Source organism: Seriola lalandi, unplaced genomic scaffold (assembly GCF_002814215.2).
Source record: "Seriola lalandi dorsalis isolate HSWRI2012SDOR001 ecotype SW California unplaced genomic scaffold, Sedor1 jcf7180002054892, whole genome shotgun sequence".
Lineage (NCBI taxonomy): Eukaryota > Metazoa > Chordata > Actinopteri > Carangiformes > Carangidae > Seriola > Seriola lalandi.
Genome location: NW_019525444.1, coordinates 256,672 through 278,595, shown reverse-complemented (window position 1 = coordinate 278,595; position 21,924 = coordinate 256,672). Strand labels below are relative to the sequence as shown.

Sequence of the window (21,924 nt, the reverse complement as noted above, 5' to 3'; positions counted from 1 at the left end):
AAGTATTTTTTATAATTTTTTTTTTTTTTTATTATAAAAACTTAAAATTGCTGGAAAGAAAGTAAAAAGGAAGATAAAAAGGGCCCTAAAGTATATCCAAAGAATATCCAATGGCAGTAAAGTCATGTGACCACTAGTGGGCGCCCAAGTATTTCCACAGTATTAAACCCAGCGGACTGTGTCGTCTTCTCTCACCTCCTCGACTCGCAGCCTTACTTCCTGGATACGCGCTCAGAAAAACAGCCAGGTTGGATTTGTTATTATCATCTTACAACGAGTTTCCGTGGCTTATACACTCATCAAACACGAAACATCCCGGCGATAGATGGTCGTTTAATATCACGAAATCACCGATGATAACGTAAAAACAGTACAGAGAGGCGGAGGGCGCAGAAGTCGTAGCGAAAGGTGAGTTAGTTCACGAAACTATTAACGGTTAAATTAGCTTGCTAGCTGAAAGCTTCAGTCTTAATGATCATTTTGTGTTCATTTTAATACGTTTAAAGTTGGCGTTTGTGTTCGTCTTTTGTTATTGTGTGTTTTATAAAACAAATGAAGGTTAAACCATGTCAAATGTTACCCTCGGTTGTTTCTGTGTTCTTCCCCAGAGCGCCACGTCATTGATCGGCGGAGGAGTCAGAAAAACACACCCGGAATTTAGTCCGAGTCCCCGCTTTGGACGAGAAAGATAAGACGGGTATACTTCTCCGTTAGCCTTTAGTGTGCTGCTGTCACCGGGCTGTTTTGTTTTGTCTGGCCGAGGGTGGACCAGTCAGATAGCGGTTCAAAATGACGGCGTCCAACTCGGGTCTCATCATGAACGTGGTGAACAGCATCGTCGGAGTCAGCGTGCTCACCATGCCCTTCTGCTTCAAACAGGTGGGTCGCCTGCGGATGGGCAGGTGCTGCGATAAAAAAAACTCTCCTCTGAAACCTTTATTTTGACTGGATTGTTTATTTTAAGTAAAATAAGTATAGGTCCTGCATTTAAAGTTTTAGAAGTTATGGCAAGAAAATGTACTCAAAAAAAGTAAAAGTACTCATGCAGAATGAGTCCTTTCAATATCTAAGCTGTGCCTTAATGCTGAGGTTAGTGAAGGTGAAGGGAAATAGTTCTTGCAACGTTAATATTAGCTTTTATTTAAGGCCATTAATATCACACATCAGGCAACATAGGGAGCCAGTCACATGCTATGAAAACATGATTATATCTGAAAACTTTTGCATGATTTGGTCCCCAGTACATCATACACAAATTGTTATGCATGAAGTAAAAATGAGAGGTTTCAGCTTGTCAAAAACAATATTGTATACAGTCAGTTGTAGTTTTGGGTAATGTATTTGTTTTACGGAGAGGTTTTTACAACATTTATTCTAACTTTATTGATGTGAAAGAGCTGGAAAATATGTTCACATCACAAGTCGTAGCCCTCAAAATGACCATGAAATTGTTAAATCAACTCCTTTCTAAAACAGTTTCAACAAAAACTGAAAATGATAACCTTTGGCTTAATAATGGGAGTATGTTTCATTTTGGCCTCTGTGTGTTTTGTGTTGTCAAGAGTGTGAACTGATATTTGCTTAATGGTTAAGTTATTTTACAGCCTGGCAACTTCCTCATAAGGTCAATGGATGCTTGGTTGCATCCCAGTCTGTTGGCAGACTGCATCAAGAGTCTTTATGCTCTTCCTGTTCTATCATTCAAACGCCCTGTCTTACAGGTTGTGGTACATACTGGAAAAACACCGCAGGGAAGTGTACTAGCCTCTGACTTAGAAAATAAAAGAGTTAAATATTATTGAGTATCATCACAATGTGATGTCACTGTTGTGAGGGAAAGTCAGTCTACTTCATGCATCACTGCCTTGCTGTGCTTGTGGTTTGTGGCCTTGAACGAAGAATACACAACTCAAAGCAAAGTTCTATGTTCATGCTGTTCAGTAGGAACATAAGAAGATGAGGAGTTACTTTAAAAAGCCAGGTTTACCCCAGAATGAATATTTTCATTGGGCCATCGCTTTGTATTTAAAAAAATCTCTCCAATATCTGAAGATAGTGTGACTACAACTGAGATTTTAAGAACCACCACACTGTCCCCACCCCAATTTTCATCAATTTTCATCTTACTTCGGTAACTGAGCTGCTGATATGGGATTTAATTTTAAGTTTCAACAATAAATCACAGTTTTTGTTTGTTTGTGTTTTCTTTGGGGAATCTAATTTAGTGATTCACACATAATCAATCACCATCAAGTTGTTAACACTCATAACTCATAACTAAAGCATTGACTATAATATGATCAGGATTATTATAATAATTCCTTTTCTACTGAAAATGATGGAGAAAATTAGCCGCATTTAGCAGAGCCTTTGGCATTTGGAGCTCCTTTGTGGTTATGGTTGTCACACAGGTCTCTGTTAATGTTTTATCACATACTCAGTGGAAGCTAATTCTTCTCCTGTTATAGATTAAACTGATTTGCTTAACTCCTCTGGGCGAATAAAAGTTAGGTTATTTGCTGCATTCTTTTGTTTGATTATCAAGTGTGAGTATAATTTCTCTCAGACTTTTCCTCTCTGTGGACCTTTATGTTTTCAGCCAAATGCTTATCATAGAAATATTTTATATTAAACTAGCTAATATGTTTCCTCCTTGGACCGGAGTTGTAATTAGTTTTAAAGACTAAATTGGGTAGATAGATGGATAGTTTAGATGACATTTTGACAGTTAGCCAGAACATCAAGGTTACTCTAACAATGCTGTGGGTATGACTTAATAGAAGAGACTAGATCAGGACGGGTCTGTGAAAGTATGTCTGACGTACGTTACCTCTCTGCTCTCACAGTGTGGGATCGTGCTGGGAACCATACTGTTGTTCTTCTGTTCCTGGATGACCCACAAATCTTGCATGTTCCTGGTCCACACGGCCAACAACACCAAACGCAGGACCTACGCTGGACTGGGTGAGTTTACGTTGTAAAAATTTACATTTTTATGTAAATAAATGTTACATTTGCTGCTTTGTATTTATAACAATACAGTAGTTTATATGTGGAGGGTTTGTTTTTGTGAGGTCATCCAGGACGGTGATGGTGGTTGCAGCAGCCACTGCTTGTTTAAAATGGAGGTAGTTGGTAGTTAGCATCATGACTCAGCAGGGAAATAAAATTGTGCAGCTACAGAAACTTAAATTTCATTGACAGAAAGCCTCATCAGATTATAAATTCAAGCTCCTGTACTGTAGTATACTCAGGAAACAAAGAGTGTGTTGGGAATGCTAGATAAGCATAGCAATGATAGTTTGAGCTCAGGTATTATCATGACAGGCTATTTTAGGACACAGCCATCTGTTTGTCTTCACGTTGTTCACACTGACATCATTCCCTTCTCTGCAGCCTTCCATGCTTACGGGAAACCAGGAAAAACACTGGTGGAGACGAGGCAAGTCTCATTATTTATTCATACCACACATTATGCTGTATTTTAAGTGTAGACAGTGACTTTATTTTCTGCAAGTAATCGTTATAGAGCTTTGAATGTTGAGACATTTAAAGTGGTTCAGTTCATTTAGATCACCAGTTGTATATAGAAAGATAAATAGAAAAGTTCAAAGGTAATATAAAATGGATTTATTTCCAAAATCGTTGACACTGATAACATTTGAATTTGCACCTGTCTCGGTTTTCTCTCCTCTGTCCCTGCAGTATGATTGGATTGATGTTGGGGACCTGTATTGCCTTCTATGTTGTCATTGCTGATTTGGGATCAAATTTCTTCGCTCAGCTGTTGGGTTTACAGGTTTGAGATCATGACTTTTACACATATTTTTGTCACAATCTTTGAACATGTTGCAACACTGATTGATCAAATGATACATGTCATCTCCTTTCTCTTCTCTGCCCTGTTCTTAAACAAAATACTCAACTGTAGCAAATGTTCGAAGCAACAAGCAGAGGATGAGAAGAGTCGAGATGATGTTGTTTTCTTGTGTCATGCTATCGTTTAAAGGTGACTGGCAGTTTTCGCGTGCTGCTGCTGATCGCCGTGTCTCTCTTCATCGTGCTCCCGTTGAGTCTGCAGAGGAACATGATGTCCTCCATCCAGTCCTTCTCCGCTATGGCTCTCATGTTCTACACCCTCTTCATGTTCACGGTGAGCACGCCGTCACACAGACAGCTACACTCTACGCAATGCATCTGAATAGGCTGCAGTGGAAAACACTTTGGCGATGCTGACAAAGCTGAACAGTCAAAATGCCTGAGATAAAAACCTATCATGTTAGCTATACACTGCACCGCAGTATATCGTTCCCAGTATTATAAAGTGTAGCGACAGTCTGACATCTGTAATGCTGAAAGATGACGTTTAATTAAATGGATCCTGCTAAAGTTAAAAGTGGTTAGAGATTTAGAACAGCATTTAGGAAATTCATCAGTAATATTATAGTCATGCAGTCGTAATACATAGTGGATTAATATCTGGACCAAACAAATCTACCCTAGCAACAGAAGACAGTTTCTCTTTTTTTGCTCATGCGCATTTTCTTGCATTTTCCCATTTACTTTAAGTACAGGAATTGACATGTTTTTCCCCCTGTAGTATTATGAGCAGTAGTGTAGTGTAGTCTGTAATATTCATATGTAGTGTGCTACATATGAATATTAGAGGTCTCTTATGTCTAACCTGAGTTTACCTTCTCAAGTTACCTTCTGTTTTAAACTGAAACCTGTTTGATTTTGTGAATATTGTTTGGATGAATGCCATTTTGTTGTATTTTGCGTTAATTCCTTCTTATTTGCTCCATTGTACTGTATGTCTTCCTTATCAACACAATATTGTCTTGCTCCTCTTTTTTTTTTTTTTTTTTTTTTTTTTTTTTTTTTTTTTTTTTTTTTTTTTTTTTTAAAGAGCAGATTCACACTCAGTCACATCAGGCAGAAAACAGTTGCTGCACAGCTCTTTATAGGCTGAAACAAAGACTTTCCCCTGGGATGGAGACACCACTTGGAAATTGGCCCCTAGGGACATTTTAAACACTGTAAGCACAAAGTAAATGGTGGTCAGATGGTCAATTCCACTTAATCACAAACCTTTGCAACTATAGGGAATTGTCTTTCTATAGTTGCTCATTTATTATAAAAAAAAAACCAAAAAAAAAACTTGGCCTATGAGAGATGTCAATATGTTAAAATGCATTTTTATATATTTTAGACTTCCTCTAGACTTTTGTGGTCCATTCATTTGAAATGCTGTTTATATATCAAACGCATTTCCCACAAACGCACAACATTCCCATTTGTACATTTGTACTTTTCTGCCCCAGCTAATCAGAATTCATCAGCAACACCACTAAATATTTCTGTTAACACAAGCCTTAATAATTATTCGGATATATCCTTCAGGAACTTCGAAAGAATAACATTTCATGTTTAGCTGTGTAGCCCTGCCTCAACTCTTTCATGATGTTGTGGCTGCATCTTTCTTTGAAACGTTTTAGTCATGTTGCATTTTTGGCTACACCACAACCAGTGATGTCCCTGCACCAGACAGTTTAATACAAAACTGCTGTGACCAGAAAAAACATGTTGTAAATGAGTACAGAAGACACATTTTCTTTCCACTCTGCACATTGTAACCTCGTAGATGTGTTTGCAAATATTAATCGATTGAGCGTATTGTTCATACAGTGTCAGAAAATGGTCACCATAATTGCTTTGATACCGAGGTGACATCTTGTCGAACCTGCAGTCCAAATCCCAAAGATATTCAAATGAAAATGCTCCCTCACAGCTGATAGATGGAGTTCAGTCATAGTCCAGTCCAGCAGCACTTTTCTGCCCCATGTGGTTCAGCTCATTTACTCTTTAAATGTGTGCACACACAGTTTGTGTGTGTGGCTCTGTTCCACTGACCCGTAGTGCTGCTTCCACAGCCTTCAAACTGTTTACAGTGTCTCTGTGTGGTGTGACTTTTAGTTCCATAGCATGGCGATAACCTGGAGCAGTGGTGTGGTGTGTGTCTGGCTTTAGATCCAGGCCCGGCCCAGCCCGGCCCACTCCAGACCCCTAACCCTCTAACAGTGACGTATCTCCTTCCCTCCCTCCTTTCATCCTACCCTTCGTCTCTCTCCTTTTCCCCTCTGCACTACTTTACTTCTTTCTCTCCTTCTGTTTCCCTTGTGTCCTTCTGTTCCTCCTCACTCCCCTTTACTACCTCCTCTCCTCTTCTACACCCTTTGTTTGCTCCCCTCTGTCCTGCTGCTGTTTCTGCTGCTGGTGCTGTAGATAGTGTTGTCGTCTCTCCGCTACGGCATTATCTCGGGCTCCTGGGTGGAGCGGGTTCACCTGTGGCGCTTCAAGGGCGTCATTCAGTGCCTGCCCATTATCGCCACAACCTTCTGCTGTCACCCGTAAGTAAACCATGGAAACCACCCCCAAAATAACACCACCGTAAGGGCAGTGGGGGGGGGTGGAGAGTTAAGGAAGCCCAGTGTGTTCCTCGCAACTTTACGCTCCTTAAACCCCCCCTCCCACCTGAACCTTCCACCCACTCTTCTCAGTCGTCCCCATTTTTCACCTTTTTAATTCTGGTTTGGTCTGAGCCATTTCAGATCTGTGAGTGTGTCCGTGTGTGTGTGTGTGTGTGTGTGTGTGTGTTTTTGGTGGCAGTAGTAATAAGGCAGAGGTGAAAGTTAAATCTTTGCTGTGCTCACACCACCGCCCCAAACCCAGGATGAGCAGCCTGGGTCTGGGCGTGGAAGGCTGGAGGGTTATGGAGTGTTCTGCTGTCCTGTGGGACTTTAGCAGGTAATTAAAGGAGCAAGACGAAGGAAACACATGCTGATTGAAAACCTGTGGGGTAGTTTTTTGTCTGGATTACCCTTCGTATGCTGTTGTTTTTTTTTTGTTTTTTTTTTGTTTTTTTTTAAATCAAATTTACAATCTCATTGTTACTCATCACCTTCATTACTCAACGTTTTCAGCTATGACAGGTTTTTTGTTCAGTATGGGGTTTCCTGTCATGTCTCTTCCCTTCTCTTCTGATTTTCTCTCCTCATTCATTACTTTCATAATCTGTCTGTGAGGCGTCAGCATGGGTGCAGCCCCCCCCCCCTTCCTCGTGCTCTCCCCCCTCTTGTCTTCATTTGGTTCGGGCCGTAACTTCCACTCCCCCCCCTTCCCCCTCCTTCCCCTCAGATGGTGCTGTCCTCGTTCAAACACGGGCTGCTCAGCGGCTGGTGGCTAGGGCAGGTCTATGTGATGCGCTGGGAGGGCGTGTTTCGCTGTCTCCCCATCTGTGGGATGGCCTTCGCCTGTCAGTCGTAAGTACTCCTCCCTCCCCTCCACCCGCACAGGACCATGTACTGACACTAATGTCAAATAAGGCTATAAAGAAATCTTAAAGTTGAAAACTCATTGACCCAGAATGACAGTAGTCCTAAAGTTATGTGCCAGGTAAACCCTGAAATATGGGCTTTTCCGCTCGGCAATACAATAAATTGAATCTTTCAGTTCTTCACGTACAAATTGAGCAAATGTCACGATTAGTGCATGTATTCTTCAGTAATTCCTTTGAGCCACAGTGGAGGGTTTGGGGTGAGTCATGTAAAGACACTCACAGATTTGTGGTTGGTAAGTTTTATCTAGTTGCAAAGGGAGGTTGCTTATTTGCTAATGTGCTTTTCACAGTCAGCTCATCCGTTTCTGCTCCACCGCTCAGTCTGACCTCTGTACAGTTAACCTGGGATTTAAACGGCTTTTTGTCCATGCTACTGCTTTTTGTTTTTATCCGATCTGATGGGAGTAAAACTCAATTTGGCCGTTATGGAAGCAAACGGCTGTTGGAAGACAGTGTCATTCAGTTGACAAGTTAATTTTTAAGAGGAACTCAAACTCCTAAGTAAAATTTGTTGCTAGAAAAATTATCAAAAAATGCATAAATTGATGACATACAAACAAGACCTTGAGTTTTAACTTGGAAAAACTTCAATAAATTTAAATTTTCAAAATATACATGGATTCAGACCTAGCCAGTGTGGCATATACATATATTGATATTTTTTAATTTTCCCAGATAGTGCGAGGGTTTTCATGCCAATCTTTCCATTCCATTAACTTTCCCCACAGTGACGGCAGAGATCACACTGCTGCATGTCACTTCTCTCAGCTTCTCTGAGTCACCATGTTCATTTATTTCTTCATTTTCACCCATCTGCATGCTCTGTCACTGCCTCTTTTGTCCTGCCCTCTTCGCTTCAGCGCTTGCTCAGGGATTGCGGTGAGTTGAGCAGGTTGTGGGAAACGTGTGAAGATCTGATCTGGGGGTGTACGAAGTCTAGTCTCAGATGTGAATGCAGGGAGTCTTATGATGAGGTCATTAGGGGCCAGATGTTTGGGTGGTGGTATATGGGTTTGTTTGTGTGAGAGTGAGTGAGGTAAGTGGCAGGAGTGGGTGACTGTAGCCTTGAGACTGAATCGAGACTTTAATCAATGTAATCGCACAAAGCCAACATAACATTATTGCAGAGCGGGCGTGTTCATTAGCAAGTGAGGTGTGTGCATGTTAGCAGAAGAAGAAAGTGTGCGCTTGTGTGTGTTTATGCATGTGTGTTTTGTGTGTTGGTTCCCACTAGTGGTGCTGAGTGATATTTGGCAGGGTGATTTCTTGGCCTGTGGTCAGGCCGAGCGAGGCAAGCGCTCCGTCAGGCGGCAGGCAGCTTAAGCCAAACCACTAATCAACACATTGGACTGCCGCCATCTTACAGACACACACTGATGTATTCACAGGCTGATTAAACAGCTCTCAGCACATTGGATTTTTATTACATTCATGAAATGTGTTTACTTTCAGTTAAAACATTACTTAACATCACCATTATGACGGGATGGGAGCTGGCCCTGTTGTTTTTTGGCTGCATGTTTGAATTGCGAGGAGCAGTTAGCTCATAATAGAGGGACATAAGAAAAACATGTGCGGTGAAAATGTCCCTCTGTGATGCTACTGTCAGCATGCTTTCAATTCAAGTTAATGATATTATCTTCAGCACACACTCCAGCCCTCCCGACACACACACACACACACACACACACTTCCACACACTCACTTTAAAGAGCTTCTCCGTCATATTTCCTCATTTTTAAAGGGCAGCGTTAAAGCAAATAAAAACACATTACCCTCTGAGTCAGGACTATTGGGTGACCATTAGATGCTTTAGCTCCCCACTTACAATATGCCGTTTTATTTAACCTTGGCTCTGAGATTTACTGGTTTGCGGATTAAACAAGCATCAAGGAATAGCACCACGGGACAGTGCTTGCTCATAAAACCAGAGTGTGTGAAAGAGAGACAGGCAAAGAGAGAACGAGAGGCAGAGAAAGTTATGGTCTCTCTCTCTCTCTCTCTCTCTCTCTCTCTCTCTCTCTCTCTCTCTCTCTCTCTCTCTCTCTCTCTCAGCTCTCTCAGCTCTTCTGCCTGTTTCTTCCTTTCACTTGAATATAAGAGAGAGAGAGAAAAAGAGGAGCCGAGCACAAAGAGTCTGCCAGGAAAGTTTATAATGCTCTAAAACCTGCCAGGCACTCACTGTTATATATAAAGCCTGTAAATTCACCGGTTAATGTGCCAATGGTCCCCTCCACACTGCCACAGTCTTTTATAGCACAGAGCAGAAAATGACAGAGAGAGACACCTGGGCAGACAGACAGACAGACACACAGACAGACAGACACACAGACAGACAGACACACAGACAGACACACAGACAGACAGTCTCAGGTTCAACCTCAGCCCACCTTGACTACTGTCACCCATTCTGTGTCACACACACACACACACACACACACACACACACACACACACACGGGTACACTTCATACACACCTCACCCCCCACTGCCATGTCATGAATTTCATCCACTGCCCCTTTTGAGAAACGACTGCAATTAAAAAAAAATTGGAGACATAATTTTTTTTGTCAATTGTATTCATAATATGAAGAAAAAAAAAATCCACATGCTGAAAAACTTGTTGCATTCATGTGCACGTCAGATGAACATACATACACACAACTTGTATTTTGATGCGCTTCATCACGTCTTGTATCTAAATCATATCTGGCTGTATGGATGTGTCGTATTACTGCTAATTTATATACGTTGGAAGTGAGCTCCATTCTTAGGAAACGATGCCGATATCCACATAACAGCATGTATGACTTCAGAATCAGTCAAACAGGAAATCTGGCTACATCTTAGCAGACGATAGATATCTTAGTTTAATGTCGCTCATGACTGCCTCACAGTGTCAAAACTCTAATGGACTAAAAAAAAAAGCAAAAAAGAAATCAGATGTCTGAGTAGGATGCTGACAAAGACATGAGGACAGTGATGCATCATTTGATTACTGAGTGGCATAAATGGGGCCCCATATGGCTGCTCATTAAAGAAAATCTATAGAGCAGTTTCCAGTACCAGATATTAAGCATGTAGCTACATAGACCATGACTGAGCAGCTGTTTGAACACAAAAAACCCAACTGTGTTGATTCATGTAACTTCTATGGGTCTACTTTCCTCGCCCTCCCTCCAGACTTTTGGACGGTAAAGTGTCCGTAACAAAAGTTGTGTGTCTGATGATTCAGACGACACATGAATGCACAACAACAGTACCAGTGTGGCGATGTGTAATGCGGCATGCAGAGCGTGTTTTTCTTTTTGGGCTGCTTGTCTCTCACAGGCAGGTGCTGCCGACCTACGACAGCCTGGACGAGCCGTCCGTCAAACGCATGAGCACCATCTTCACCTCTGCCCTCAACGTAGTCACCATCTTCTACATCACTGTGAGTGGAAATGACACCGCCATTCACACCCGTCACATTTGTCTCTGTCACTGCTGTTGCATGGAAACCTTGCTATTTTGTTATTAGAGCGCCGCTTGTCCTGATCCTTTTTCAGGCATTTTCAAATCACCACCTAAAGAGTTTGTGTATGATGTCAGTGACTGTTTTTAATGTCTGTTTCTTATTAGTAATAAATACATTTTTTTTGGTGTTAAAATTGGTCAAAATGGCTTTTCAAGAGTCTTGAAAGGTGACATTTCCTTCAGACAACACAGCTGATGTCTTACACATGAGGAACTTATCCCCAGTTAGAAAGAAAAAAACACTTCTTGATATCATTTCTCCTTTTTCTTTCCTCTCCTCTCAACCTTGTATTTATGTTCCCTCCACTTCTCTCTAAACCAGGTGGGGTTCTTTGGCTACGTCAGCTTCACAGAAAACATTGCAGGCAACGTGCTGATGAACTTCCCCTCCAACCTGGTGACAGAAATGATCCGTGTGGGCTTTATGATGTCTGTGGCTGTCGGGTTCCCAATGATGATCTTGCCCTGCCGCCAGGCCATCAACACCATGCTTTTTGAGCAGCAGGTGGGCAAATACTACTCGCATACTTCCTGTATAGGGTGTGCAAAATGAGCAGGACATCTTTGAGTGTTTATGTGGTTGGATACCTAACTAGAAATACCTTTCATGTCATTTCTTTTTTTTTTTTTTGTAAATAATGTTGATAGAGAGAGATAACAATTTGAAAACAAAGTGTGTGTATTAACACGTATACCCCTTTATATGTATTCATTTAAATCTTTTCATTTTACACTTTAACTGATTGTGGAAGTAGCAGGCATTCATCGTCTCTGTGGTGCAGTTTGACAGATGGACAGAAATGTGTTGCTCCATGTAAACACAGCCCGCTGAAGACACTTGCTGTGGTTTTTAACTGTGACGTCTATTAAATTTTTATCATATCCAGATGTGAGCGCAAGCACATAAACACATCTGGCTTGTTAAAATCCTGTGACATGTACTATTTCTTATGTAATTTAGAAGAATTTCTAGCATTTACAATGTTGAAAGCTTTTTTTTTTTGTGGGGGGGGTTCGTCATTCATGTTCAGAATTGCACCATAAGAAGGAAACAGGAAGTCTAGTTTTTGTTTTTGGTTGAAATCAGATGGGGAGTGTGGATAGTACTGGCAGTGTTGTGGCCACAACACATGAGTAAATGTAGCAGAAATGCTAAGTAGTACAAGCTGTGTGGTGTGTATCATCAAGAGACAAAAATCAACTTGTGCCCTGGAAAATGTTTTGTTGTCTCACCATCATTTCTCTCCCTCCCTCCTCTGTTTCTGTCTCGCAGCAGAAGGATGGGACGTTTGCTGCCGGGGGATACATGCCTCCTCTGCGCTTCAAGATGATCACCCTCTGCATTGTGTTTGGCACCATGCTGGGAGGCATTCTCATTCCCAACGGTGTGTGTGTGTGTGTGTGTGTGTGTGTGAGTGTGTGAGTGTGTGTGTGTGTGTGTACACAATCGGGCACGAACTGAATGAATTAAAACTGTATGAGTGTTCATATGTGTGCAGCTTATTGGCTGGAGGTCTTTAAGGTGCATGTGTTCCTTTATGTGGGCGGAGTAGCTGGGGAGTTTTACGACATGTGTGAATGTGACTTTACGAGTCAGTGACTGTCACACTCTAACACAGTCCTTAAATCAGAGCCCTAACTTTTATCCCCTTTTAGACGGGCAGACGGGAAGATAGGGCTATTATTCTCCCAGACTCCCCCTCTCTCACACACACTTAAACACACACTCACAAAGTCCGTGTACACACCAATACGGCCTCTCTGTCGGGTTCTTTGAGTCTTTCCGTCCCTCTCACAAACGGCTCCAAAATGGTGGAGATGTAAAGGTTAGCATTACTTTATGTTTTATTCATACTTTTATATGGTGGCTGTTTGTTAAACTTGGGTAGACACACACACACACACACACACGCACAAATACACACAAATACACACAAATACACACAGAGTGGGATTGGATGGCTCTTTGTGTGTCTAATCAGACTAATAGACTGAGGAGAAGGGAGGTAAGGACCCTGGGGAGAATGGACACTAAATCTGAGGGAGACAATATGGTGTCCGTCCTCTGGATGAACGATGGGTTTCCGGGCCCGACGCCCAGCCGGCCTGGTCTACAGAGACAGGGGTGGGGCCAGGGTTCGCTGCTGCCAGGAGCAGGGTGCCATGGATGGGGAGCCTGGGCGGGTGCTGGTTATGAATGGCAGAGGCAGGTATGAATGGAGTTAGCGATTCGGAGCATAGATTTGGAGAACTGCTTTAAGTTATTTGGCAGAAGAGAGATGGAACAGAACCCTCTCAGCTCTGGTTCTGTTGGTGCCAATGTTTTGCCCCGTGGTCTCTGCAGCAGTGGCTCCCAACTTTTTTGATTTGACATACCCCCATGTTCCCATCAGATAAGCTTGGCGTGAGAGAGGCTGGATCTTTCAACCATTTAACCATTACTTTTAGCTAATTATTTTAATAATTTATGCATAACCTTCAACAAATTCTTACAACTTTTTATCCATTCATTTTTTGGTCATTAGTTCAACTGTTTATTTATTACGAGCACATGTATCCTGCAGAACTTCCCCCTGGGGTACACGTTACCTCTGGTTGGGAGTCACTGCTCCACAGGACCACAAGATAATCCCTGTGTTTTTCTTTTAGTGGAAACCATTCTGGGTCTGACTGGAGCCACCATGGGCAGCCTCATCTGCTTCATCTGCCCCGCTCTCATCTACAGGAAAATCCAGAAGAATGGCATCATCGCTCAGGTTCACATAGTCAGAATTTGCACTTTTCCAATCATTTTCATCACCGAAAATATAAGTTGATTCCCTGTATTTGACAATTCTTCTCTTCCTATCTGTCCTGTAGCTGGTGCTTTGGGTGGGTCTGGGCATCCTGCTGGTCAGCACCTTTACCACTCTCTCAATTTCGGCAAGTAGCCCTGGCACCAGGGTCCAACCCCCTTCTCCTGCAGCGGCTGACAAGAACAACCTGCTGCTACCAGACCCCCGTGAACTCAACGGTAAAGATCATGACATGCGCTAATGGCTGGCAATCACTTATCTACTTGACAGACTGTAGATGAAAGTGGTTTACTAATGAGCCATGGAAACATTTACCTCAACGGGCTGGAGCCAGTGTTGTCTGCAGTGTCTGAAATTGGACAGCAGTGCTGCATGTAATTATTTCATGCAAAAGGCACCGGCGGCACAAGAGACATGTTTATTTTTTGTTTTATTTTCAAAGTCGTGGATTGAATGCAGCGCCCTAAAACAGCAACATAAAGAGAATACGAGCCAGTAGCAAAGGGCGAGTGAAATTAAAACAAAAGCACAAAGCCACAGCAAAAGAAAGGGTTTCTTTTATCTCTGTGAGAAGAAAAGATGGAGACAGACAGAGTGACTGATAGACAGACAGACAGACACACAGGCAGGGTGAGGAGATAACCTCTTGATAATATCTGAGAGCAGCACTGAGTACTTGACATTGATGGAGCAAGAGTGATGCCCTTCAAACTCCAGCAATTTCTCTCCACTCCTCTACCTCTGCTCATTTCTCCTGCCACCCCCTCCCCCAAAAATACATTGTCTACAGCCCTCATCTCCCCCCATATCTCCTGTGGCAGCTATAAAATGCCTGCAAGCGCTGGCTGTGTGAAGGAGTTGATATGGGTTTGGGGAGGGTAGAGGCGTACAGATAAAGCAAATAGAGATGATATGGTTCGGGGAGGGTAGAGGGGTACAGATGAGACGAATGGAGATGAGATGTAAAGGAAATCTGTGAGAGAATGTTCTCGGTTTCAGGGTGAAACAGAAAGAGACAGAAACAGTTTCACTTCCTCTTCTTTACCTCATGGTTCTCCTATTGCATCTTTTTTTAACCTGTCCACTTACACCAGCAAAAGTCTGTCTATGTCCATCTTTGTTATTCTTTCTGATTGTCTTTTATTCTACTACATTCCTTCCTCCCATCTTTGCTCGATGTGAAACTCATGTGGTCTGACCTACACACCCATTTCCTGTCAGTTTCAATTATAATTCATCTCCCTTTTCCCTCTCTTCTCTGTCTCTCTCGCTCATTTACTATACTGCAGCAACTATGTCCGTCTTGCCATTGTCAGTATTTGCTGCCACCTGGTGGAGCTACTCATCAGAAATCAGCAGCACATAATCAATTACAGCTCAGTGTATCAGTGTGTGCAGTCCATGTGAGATATTCCTGGGTGTTAATTTATTTTAATGCCAGCAGTTTATGTATACAATAAACACTACTGCACAAGAAAATAAAAGAGTAAATTTCAGATCTAGTGATAAATATAATGCAGCACAATACAGTAATTTTGTTTTTCTCAGACGAGAGAAAATACTGGAATAAATGAGATGTCACATTTATGGTTTCTTAATTTAGTCGCAGTAATATGTCTCATATTTTCCAGACTGACTGTACAGTGTGTGTGTGTGTGTGTGTGTGTGAGAAAATGCAGCAAACACAAATAAAAAGTTTATGAGTAATGGGACTAAACAAGAGTAAAAAATATCCTAGAAAACTCAGTTTTTATAGTTGTATAAATCTGTTATTATAAGACTTATGTTCATCGAGGTGATTCTCTGCAGCAGTCTGTGTTGTAATAGATTGTTTTGTGCGTTTGCCTGCAGACAATCCTCCGAACAAGAAGCCAGCGGAAATAGAAAAGCCAGACCTCCCAGGTGTGCCGGTGGTACAACCTGTAGAGAGGGACCAGGCCGAGCCCCCCCAGATCAAAGGACCAGTGGAGCTACCTAAGAGGAAGAAGGAGGAAGAGGTGCAGTTGGACCGTCCTGATGCTGGTAAGGAAACTGAACCATAACTGGAGCCTTCACTGGATGTTTTATGAGCTGTGTAGAAATTCACGAGGCTTCGTCTGTTTTCCCAGGTGTCGCGGTGCCAGAGGGAGAGGCCCATCGCCATGAACCTCCCATCCCTCATGATGAGGTCAAGGTAGACACAAGAAAGGAGGAAGAGAAACAAAATGTTGACGGAGGAGAGGAAGAACCCAAAAGAGATGGAGAGCATGTTTTAGGGCACGATGTGAAGGTAGATGACAGAAAAGACAATAAGGTTGAAGAGAACCCAAAGCCTGCTGAGGCTGTTGTGGGGAAAGAGGAAGTGGATTTGGGTGGAGGTGAAGTTCTGTCCAATGAGGTGCTAGAGAACCAGGCAGCGCAAGCAGGCAAAAAGCAGGGAGTTCCCCCGCTAAAGGAAGTGGACAAGCTCGATCCTGTGAAAGATCCTCTGGCAGTGCAAGCGGTCGCGGTGGCCAATCCGGCTGTGGTGGTGCAAGTCGAAAAAGCGGGCAAAGCTCCAGATTCTGCAGGGAAACGTGAGTATTTGTCGTTGTCCTTGTAGAGGAAGGGAACTAGAGCGAAAGAAAGATCTAGAGAAATGCAGCACTGACCTTGTGATATTTGGTGACTCTTCAGTTCAACTTCCTGAAGGAGAGCATCGTCCTGCGGCAGATGAGGCTCCAGCTGCAGACAGCAAAGACACGGGAGACGAAAAGATGGAGGGTAAGAGTAGAAAACCTCTAAATCAAAGGGAGTAGATGTGAGTGAAGTCTTTAGTCACTTATCAGAAAATTCTGGTAAAAAAAATTTGACAAATCCAAATTTAAAACTCAACTTTGGTATTTGGATATACATTTTTAAATCTCTGTTTTGATTGGATGTGAGGTAATCTACAAATATTTTAAAAATCATGCAGTAGAGGGTGGGGATGCCAGTCTCTCCACCAACAGCTGCCTCCGTGGACCAGAATGCAGTGCAGCTCCAGCTTTGTGGGGGCAGTGTTTATAGCCTGTGCAGTACAGTGGCCCTTTGACAGTAACGCCCAACACATGACTGTTTTCTGTGTTAGCGGGATTCGAACCGGGGCCAACTGCAGCGAGGACTGTAGCCTCTACACATGGGGCGCCTGCTTAAACCACTACGCTACACGACGCCCCCACTATTGCATTTCTGCTATTGTGTGTCCGGTGCAGAAAAGCCCTGATGGAGTTGCACTTTAAATTTATTGTTGAAAACGTAGAAAATCGAAATATGAGAAAAAGTGGCAGGTTGTGAGAGGGTGCACAAAAGATTTAAATTGTAACACTTTTTATGATTATATAATAACTGATCGATGAAGGTTGGGTTGGTTGATTTTCTTCAGTTAATTGGCTCATTCAGGTGGTATTGTAATAGACTTTAGAGAGGTTTGCTGTGGTCTGCTGCATGCTGTTTATGCCTCTCTTTTCCTCATCTCACTTTGCTTGTTTTATCTTGTGTAATCTCATCTGCATAATCTGCTCTTGCTCACTGCGCCTATTTCCGAAGGTACACATGGAGTAAGACATAGGAGAGATGTCTTTCTTTTACTTCTTGACCTGGCTTGATACTTTTACCAGTCTTTTTTTGGCTGTTGTTGACTCTTTTTTTTCTGTTGTTTACGTTTGCTCTCTCTCTCCTTCTCCATCTTTATCCCTTTTTCTTTCTTTCTCTTCTCTGCTGGACTCCTATCACAGTGATAAAAAAGTTGGTTGCAGGTATGAATTCCCTCTTGCCTTTACTTCTGTTTACTTCGGCTTGCCATTCAAATTTTCTGTTATTCAGTCACTGGGCCATTTATCTATTAATAGATATTTACATATTCATACAAAAAATATGGTAATTTGTGTATTTATTGCATAATAATGAATAATGCACCAGCGTAGAATCCACCCACTCACCTCACCCTCTAACATAGTTTGTGTGTGTCTACAGCTGCCCATCCCAGTTTATGTTTAAAGCTAGAGTTGTGTGTTGGAATGAATCCGTTAATAGTGGGTTATTGTCTGTTTCCCCTCCTCTCTTACATAGAGCTTGGCCCTACAGCCTAACTGAGCTTCTTACAGACGCCTAACCAATGTATATTTCTCAGACCAGTTTCAGACTTGTTTTAATCCAACGTCTCTGTCTCCATGTAGAGGGCCAGCTCGACCACGCAGTGCTACTACAGGTGATTAAGGAGCAACAAGAGCAACAGAAGAGACTTCTAGACCAGCAGGAAAAACTACTGGCTGTCATAGAAGAGCAACACAAGGAAATCCACCAGAAACAGCCTGCTGGTGCGTATACACATTCTTTTTTTCAGATATTAGTGCCGACATGAGACATAGAGTGTAGACAACGTGTTTATGTCTTAAAGGCGCTGCTGATGGTGAGGCAGAGAAAGGCGTCCAGGAGCACTTGGAGGGGATTGAAGGTGGAGCACCCAAGCCCAAAGACTCTGGACTGGCCTCAGACCAGAAGCAGCACAAGGAGGCAGCTGGAGCCGGAGTTGGAGCTGGAGAAGGAGCCGGAGCCGAAGCTGGAGCTGGAGCTCCACAGGTTGGAGGGGTTGGGCCTCCCGCTGTGCCCCAGAAACAAGCTCTGGCTGTGGATAAGGTTGCTGAAGCCGGGGAACCTAAAATAGCTGTTCCAGCTGCTTACAAGGAGGATGTCCATGTTGCACCTGGAGGAGAATCTCATAAACAGAATGAGCTGGGGGCGAGGGGGGTGCCACTGGGAAAGAAGAGACCCAACGACCACCAGCCTGTGCCTCAAAATGATCAGGCAGCTCAAGTTAAAGATGAGGAAAATGTTAAACAGATAGAGAAAGCGGTTCAGGCAATACTAAAAAAAGAGGAGCTAAAGGAAAAGATGGCCAGAGAGCAGGAGTTGGAGAATGAGAGGATAGAGAAAGAAGTGCAGGCAAGGGTGGAGAAAGAACGACTGGAGAGGGAGAGAAAGGATAAGCTGGCCAGAGAACAGGAGTTGGAGAGAGAGAGAGTAGAAAGAGAGAAACTCGCACAGCAGAAAGCTGAACAAGAGAGATTCCAGCAGGAGATGCAGAAAGTAGGCAATGAAATACATGAGAGAGCGAGGAAAGAAAAGGAGGCAGAGGAGGCTCGAGAGAGGCTGGCCCAAATGGAGCGAGCTATAGAAGCCCAAAAAGCTGAAAAGGCTGCGCAGGGGGCTGAGAGAGAAGCCGGCGAAGCTTTGAAGAAAGGAGGACGAGACCTCAAAGAGAAAGTTGCTGCTCAGACAGACCCCAGAGAAGGTGTGGAAGACAGGGCTGTCAAAGCCGATGCTCACCCCCAGGGCTCCCACGAGAAGGTCAGGGACCAGGGGGATATGGATCTAAAGCGGAAGCGCAGGGCAGTGGGACCTAAAGAGGCTGGAGGCCCCCCAGAGGAGACCGGGGGGTCCAGGGGAGTGCCTGGGCTGGAGCCCCTGCTGGAGCTGGGGGGCTCAGACCTGCACGTGGCCCTGGAGGAGCAGCTAATGGCCGGGGCTATGGTGCACTCACGGCAGATTAAACAGGCCTCAGAGGATGAGCCAGCAAAATAACACACATCAGACACACACACACACACACACACACACAGAGTCTCATTTAATGGTCAGACAGCAAGTTCACACACATTGTACACCTGCAGGACCTCCTTATACTATGGATCATGATATTGTTGCCTTACATTCTCTTGCCTTCAAGGACAAAGAGGAACGTTTTCTCTTTCTTGATACTGTGTACTCTGGAAATAACCCAAAGTCTTTATTAAAGAGCAAAGTGTATGTAAATATTAACTTATTTTTGTCTTGTGGCAGAAAATTATGGATATAGTTATTGTTGAAATGTATATAAATCTATGCAAATAGCATTATATGGAGTGTTTTGACAGGGCAAAAAATAATGTTTGTATGCGAGTCACTTTAATTCATTTTTTTACTCACCTGCGGACTCTGCCTTTCTGCACGATCGATGTTTGTGCTTTATTGTGTTGAGTTTTTGTTAAAAGTTCAGGACAGTTTGTGTGTTTCTTTTACTCTGAGATGTAAATATTGTAAATCTGATATGTCTAATTGTGATCAATGTGTAGGATCTCTTTGAACCTACAATTACTAGATATTGGATGTGATTTGGATTCAGGCCCTTTCATAAGTGGTTTCTTTATACTTTCAAATGAAAGTCACTGAATTCAACCTCATGCTGGAGCTGCGAGGTGTACAGCGTAGCCTTACTGCTTGATAAACTGGACCATGAAGCAGCTTGATCCAGACCATCTGGATCTACGACTGTAGTTAATGATCATTCCTTCTTCAATATCTATTCCTAGTTGATTTCTTAGTGCCTTCTAATCCATATGCTGCAGTAATGATTGTTTATCAAAACAAAATGTGGCAGTTTCTCAATTTGTGGTCTTTTCTCTTGCACAAGACCCTCCTTACTGTAAACGCTACAGTAATTTTAATATACATGTACATTGTGTTCAGGAAATCTGGATTATGTTTGTAGTGATTTTTAGTAATCCAACTTTTCTTAGATTTCCTCCATCCGTTGGCACTTAAACACATGTTGGACCTTAGCTTTGTACAAGAGGCTATTTTTCTGACTATTTTTCTATGTGCATTGTATTTCTGGACATTTTGGTGATAAGAATAAATAAAAGATATAGTATAACCAAGGCTGTTGGTCTTTATTCAAACAAACTAATAACATCAGCAATTTTTATTCACATTTCTATATTACAGTTAAATGGAGCTCGCATATTCTAGGAAATGGCAGTGCTGCCGAAAAATACATGGCTTTGTACATTTTCCATTTCAACAAAGTTATTTAAAAAAAAAAAAAGTAGATTTTTCAACACATGATACACATTTCAACAATCCCACATAACTTTCAGCATCACAAGCCACTAAGAACTTCTTCTGCCACAGTCAGTTTGGAGGTTGCCCCACTGTATTTGCTCCTCTAAGACAACCAGGACGGTTTCCATTCATTTGGCTCTTTTCTTGGCCTGTAATTAAAAAATAATAGTTTAAATAATGACCATCATTCATCTCTACAGTAAACCAGGAGGAGGATTACTGTCTTTGCCACTTACTGCGTTTGTAAAGCAGGTCTTCAGTGCTTCGAATTCCTTGGCACACAGGTCCTTCTGCAACTCTTGTCTGCCTGTTGTGGTAGCTGCCACACACTTGCCATATGCTGCTGCCTGAATCACACAGGAGTTGATATTAGACAAAGAAAAACAAAGTGAGATACAAGGTCCCCTGACCCGGAAATCTATCCAAGACTGAGTGACATTGATTTACAGGAAAATTTCACACATGAAATAAAAAAAATAAAAAGATTCTCCGTTTCTCTACTGCATGCACTCTGCTCTTGTTTTTGTTTATTTTGTCGATTTTTTTTGTTACTACATTCTTACTATTATTCTATTTTTGTATCTTTGTTTGCTATTTTTATTTCTACAATTTGTATCATATGTTAATTTAACTTTTCAATTTACTCATAGTGTTGTTTGTGTATCATAGAGGGATTTCATTGCGTAATCCTGTATTGTGTAACTACAGTAAAGCTGAACACACTCACCCAAAGCAAAACCTTCGCCATAATATACTAATACATGTTGAATAATTAAAAAAAACAAAAACAATTTTACAGTTAAACTACTGGAGCCGCCCGGTAAGTTAATAAGTGACATGTTTTGGGGTCTTAAGCAGGTAGCTCGACTGAATTAAAATGCGAAATGAGCTATTTGTGAGTTTAAAGTACTACGGTGCTAAAATGTCCCTTGCTCCTCTGTGACGCTGCTCACCTCTACCGCACACTGTGCAAGAAGGTCGGGGAAAAGTCTTAATTTCTCGCGATTGCGACTCCACACGTTTGTCCCAGACATGTTGCTCTTCGGGCGTCCACAAGTCCTTTTAGGTCTTTTACGTCAACTGCAAAGCACAATACGCAGGAGTCGATAATCCCGGCACCGACGCTGCTTCACAGTTTGTCAAATTTAATGGCAAACTTGAAAAATACATATCAATGGGCAGATGCGGCATTCTTGTAAACTATAGACAGCGCCATATTGTTGACCCTGTCATCAAGGAAACGTCCAGCTAGAATATTCATTAATGTGATTCGCTCATCGCCCTGTCAATCAAAGTGTCAACTCTAACTTCCCTGAAGCTGATTCGCTGATTTT

At 42.4% G+C, this 21,924-nt stretch overlaps 2 protein-coding genes across 5 annotated transcripts; one reads left to right on the top strand and one right to left on the bottom strand.

Moving 5' to 3' along the window:
• Window positions 1-209: 209 nt before the first annotated feature.
• Window positions 210-20,402, top strand: slc38a10 (solute carrier family 38 member 10). Of its 4 annotated transcripts, none has more exons than XM_023429257.2 (18): window positions 210-408; window positions 609-879; window positions 2,847-2,964; window positions 3,397-3,442; window positions 3,706-3,799; window positions 4,010-4,153; window positions 7,198-7,322; window positions 10,731-10,833; window positions 11,239-11,421; window positions 12,190-12,301; window positions 13,566-13,672; window positions 13,776-13,929; window positions 15,563-15,733; window positions 15,820-16,266; window positions 16,367-16,453; window positions 17,446-17,466; window positions 17,887-18,027; window positions 18,108-20,402. In XM_023429257.2, exons 2-18 carry the CDS (start codon window positions 790-792, stop codon window positions 19,289-19,291), a joined length of 3,327 nt encoding a protein of 1,108 aa, XP_023285025.1. In that variant the 5' UTR covers window positions 210-408; window positions 609-789; the 3' UTR covers window positions 19,292-20,402. The 4 variants fall into 4 exon arrangements, with proteins under 4 accessions (XP_023285025.1, XP_023285024.1, XP_087036245.1 ...); XM_023429256.2 differs by lacking the exon at window positions 7,198-7,322 and adding an exon at window positions 6,286-6,410; XM_087180119.1 differs by lacking the exon at window positions 17,446-17,466.
• ndufaf8 (NADH:ubiquinone oxidoreductase complex assembly factor 8) lies at window positions 20,395-21,834 on the bottom strand. The gene is made up of 3 exons (XM_023429259.2): window positions 21,544-21,834; window positions 20,827-20,937; window positions 20,395-20,739 (listed from the first exon to the last, which is right to left on the bottom strand). The coding sequence occupies exons 1-3, from the start codon at window positions 21,622-21,624 to the stop codon at window positions 20,719-20,721; spliced, it is 213 nt and encodes a 70-aa protein (XP_023285027.1). The 5' UTR covers window positions 21,625-21,834; the 3' UTR covers window positions 20,395-20,718.
• Window positions 21,835-21,924: the final 90 nt, after the last annotated feature.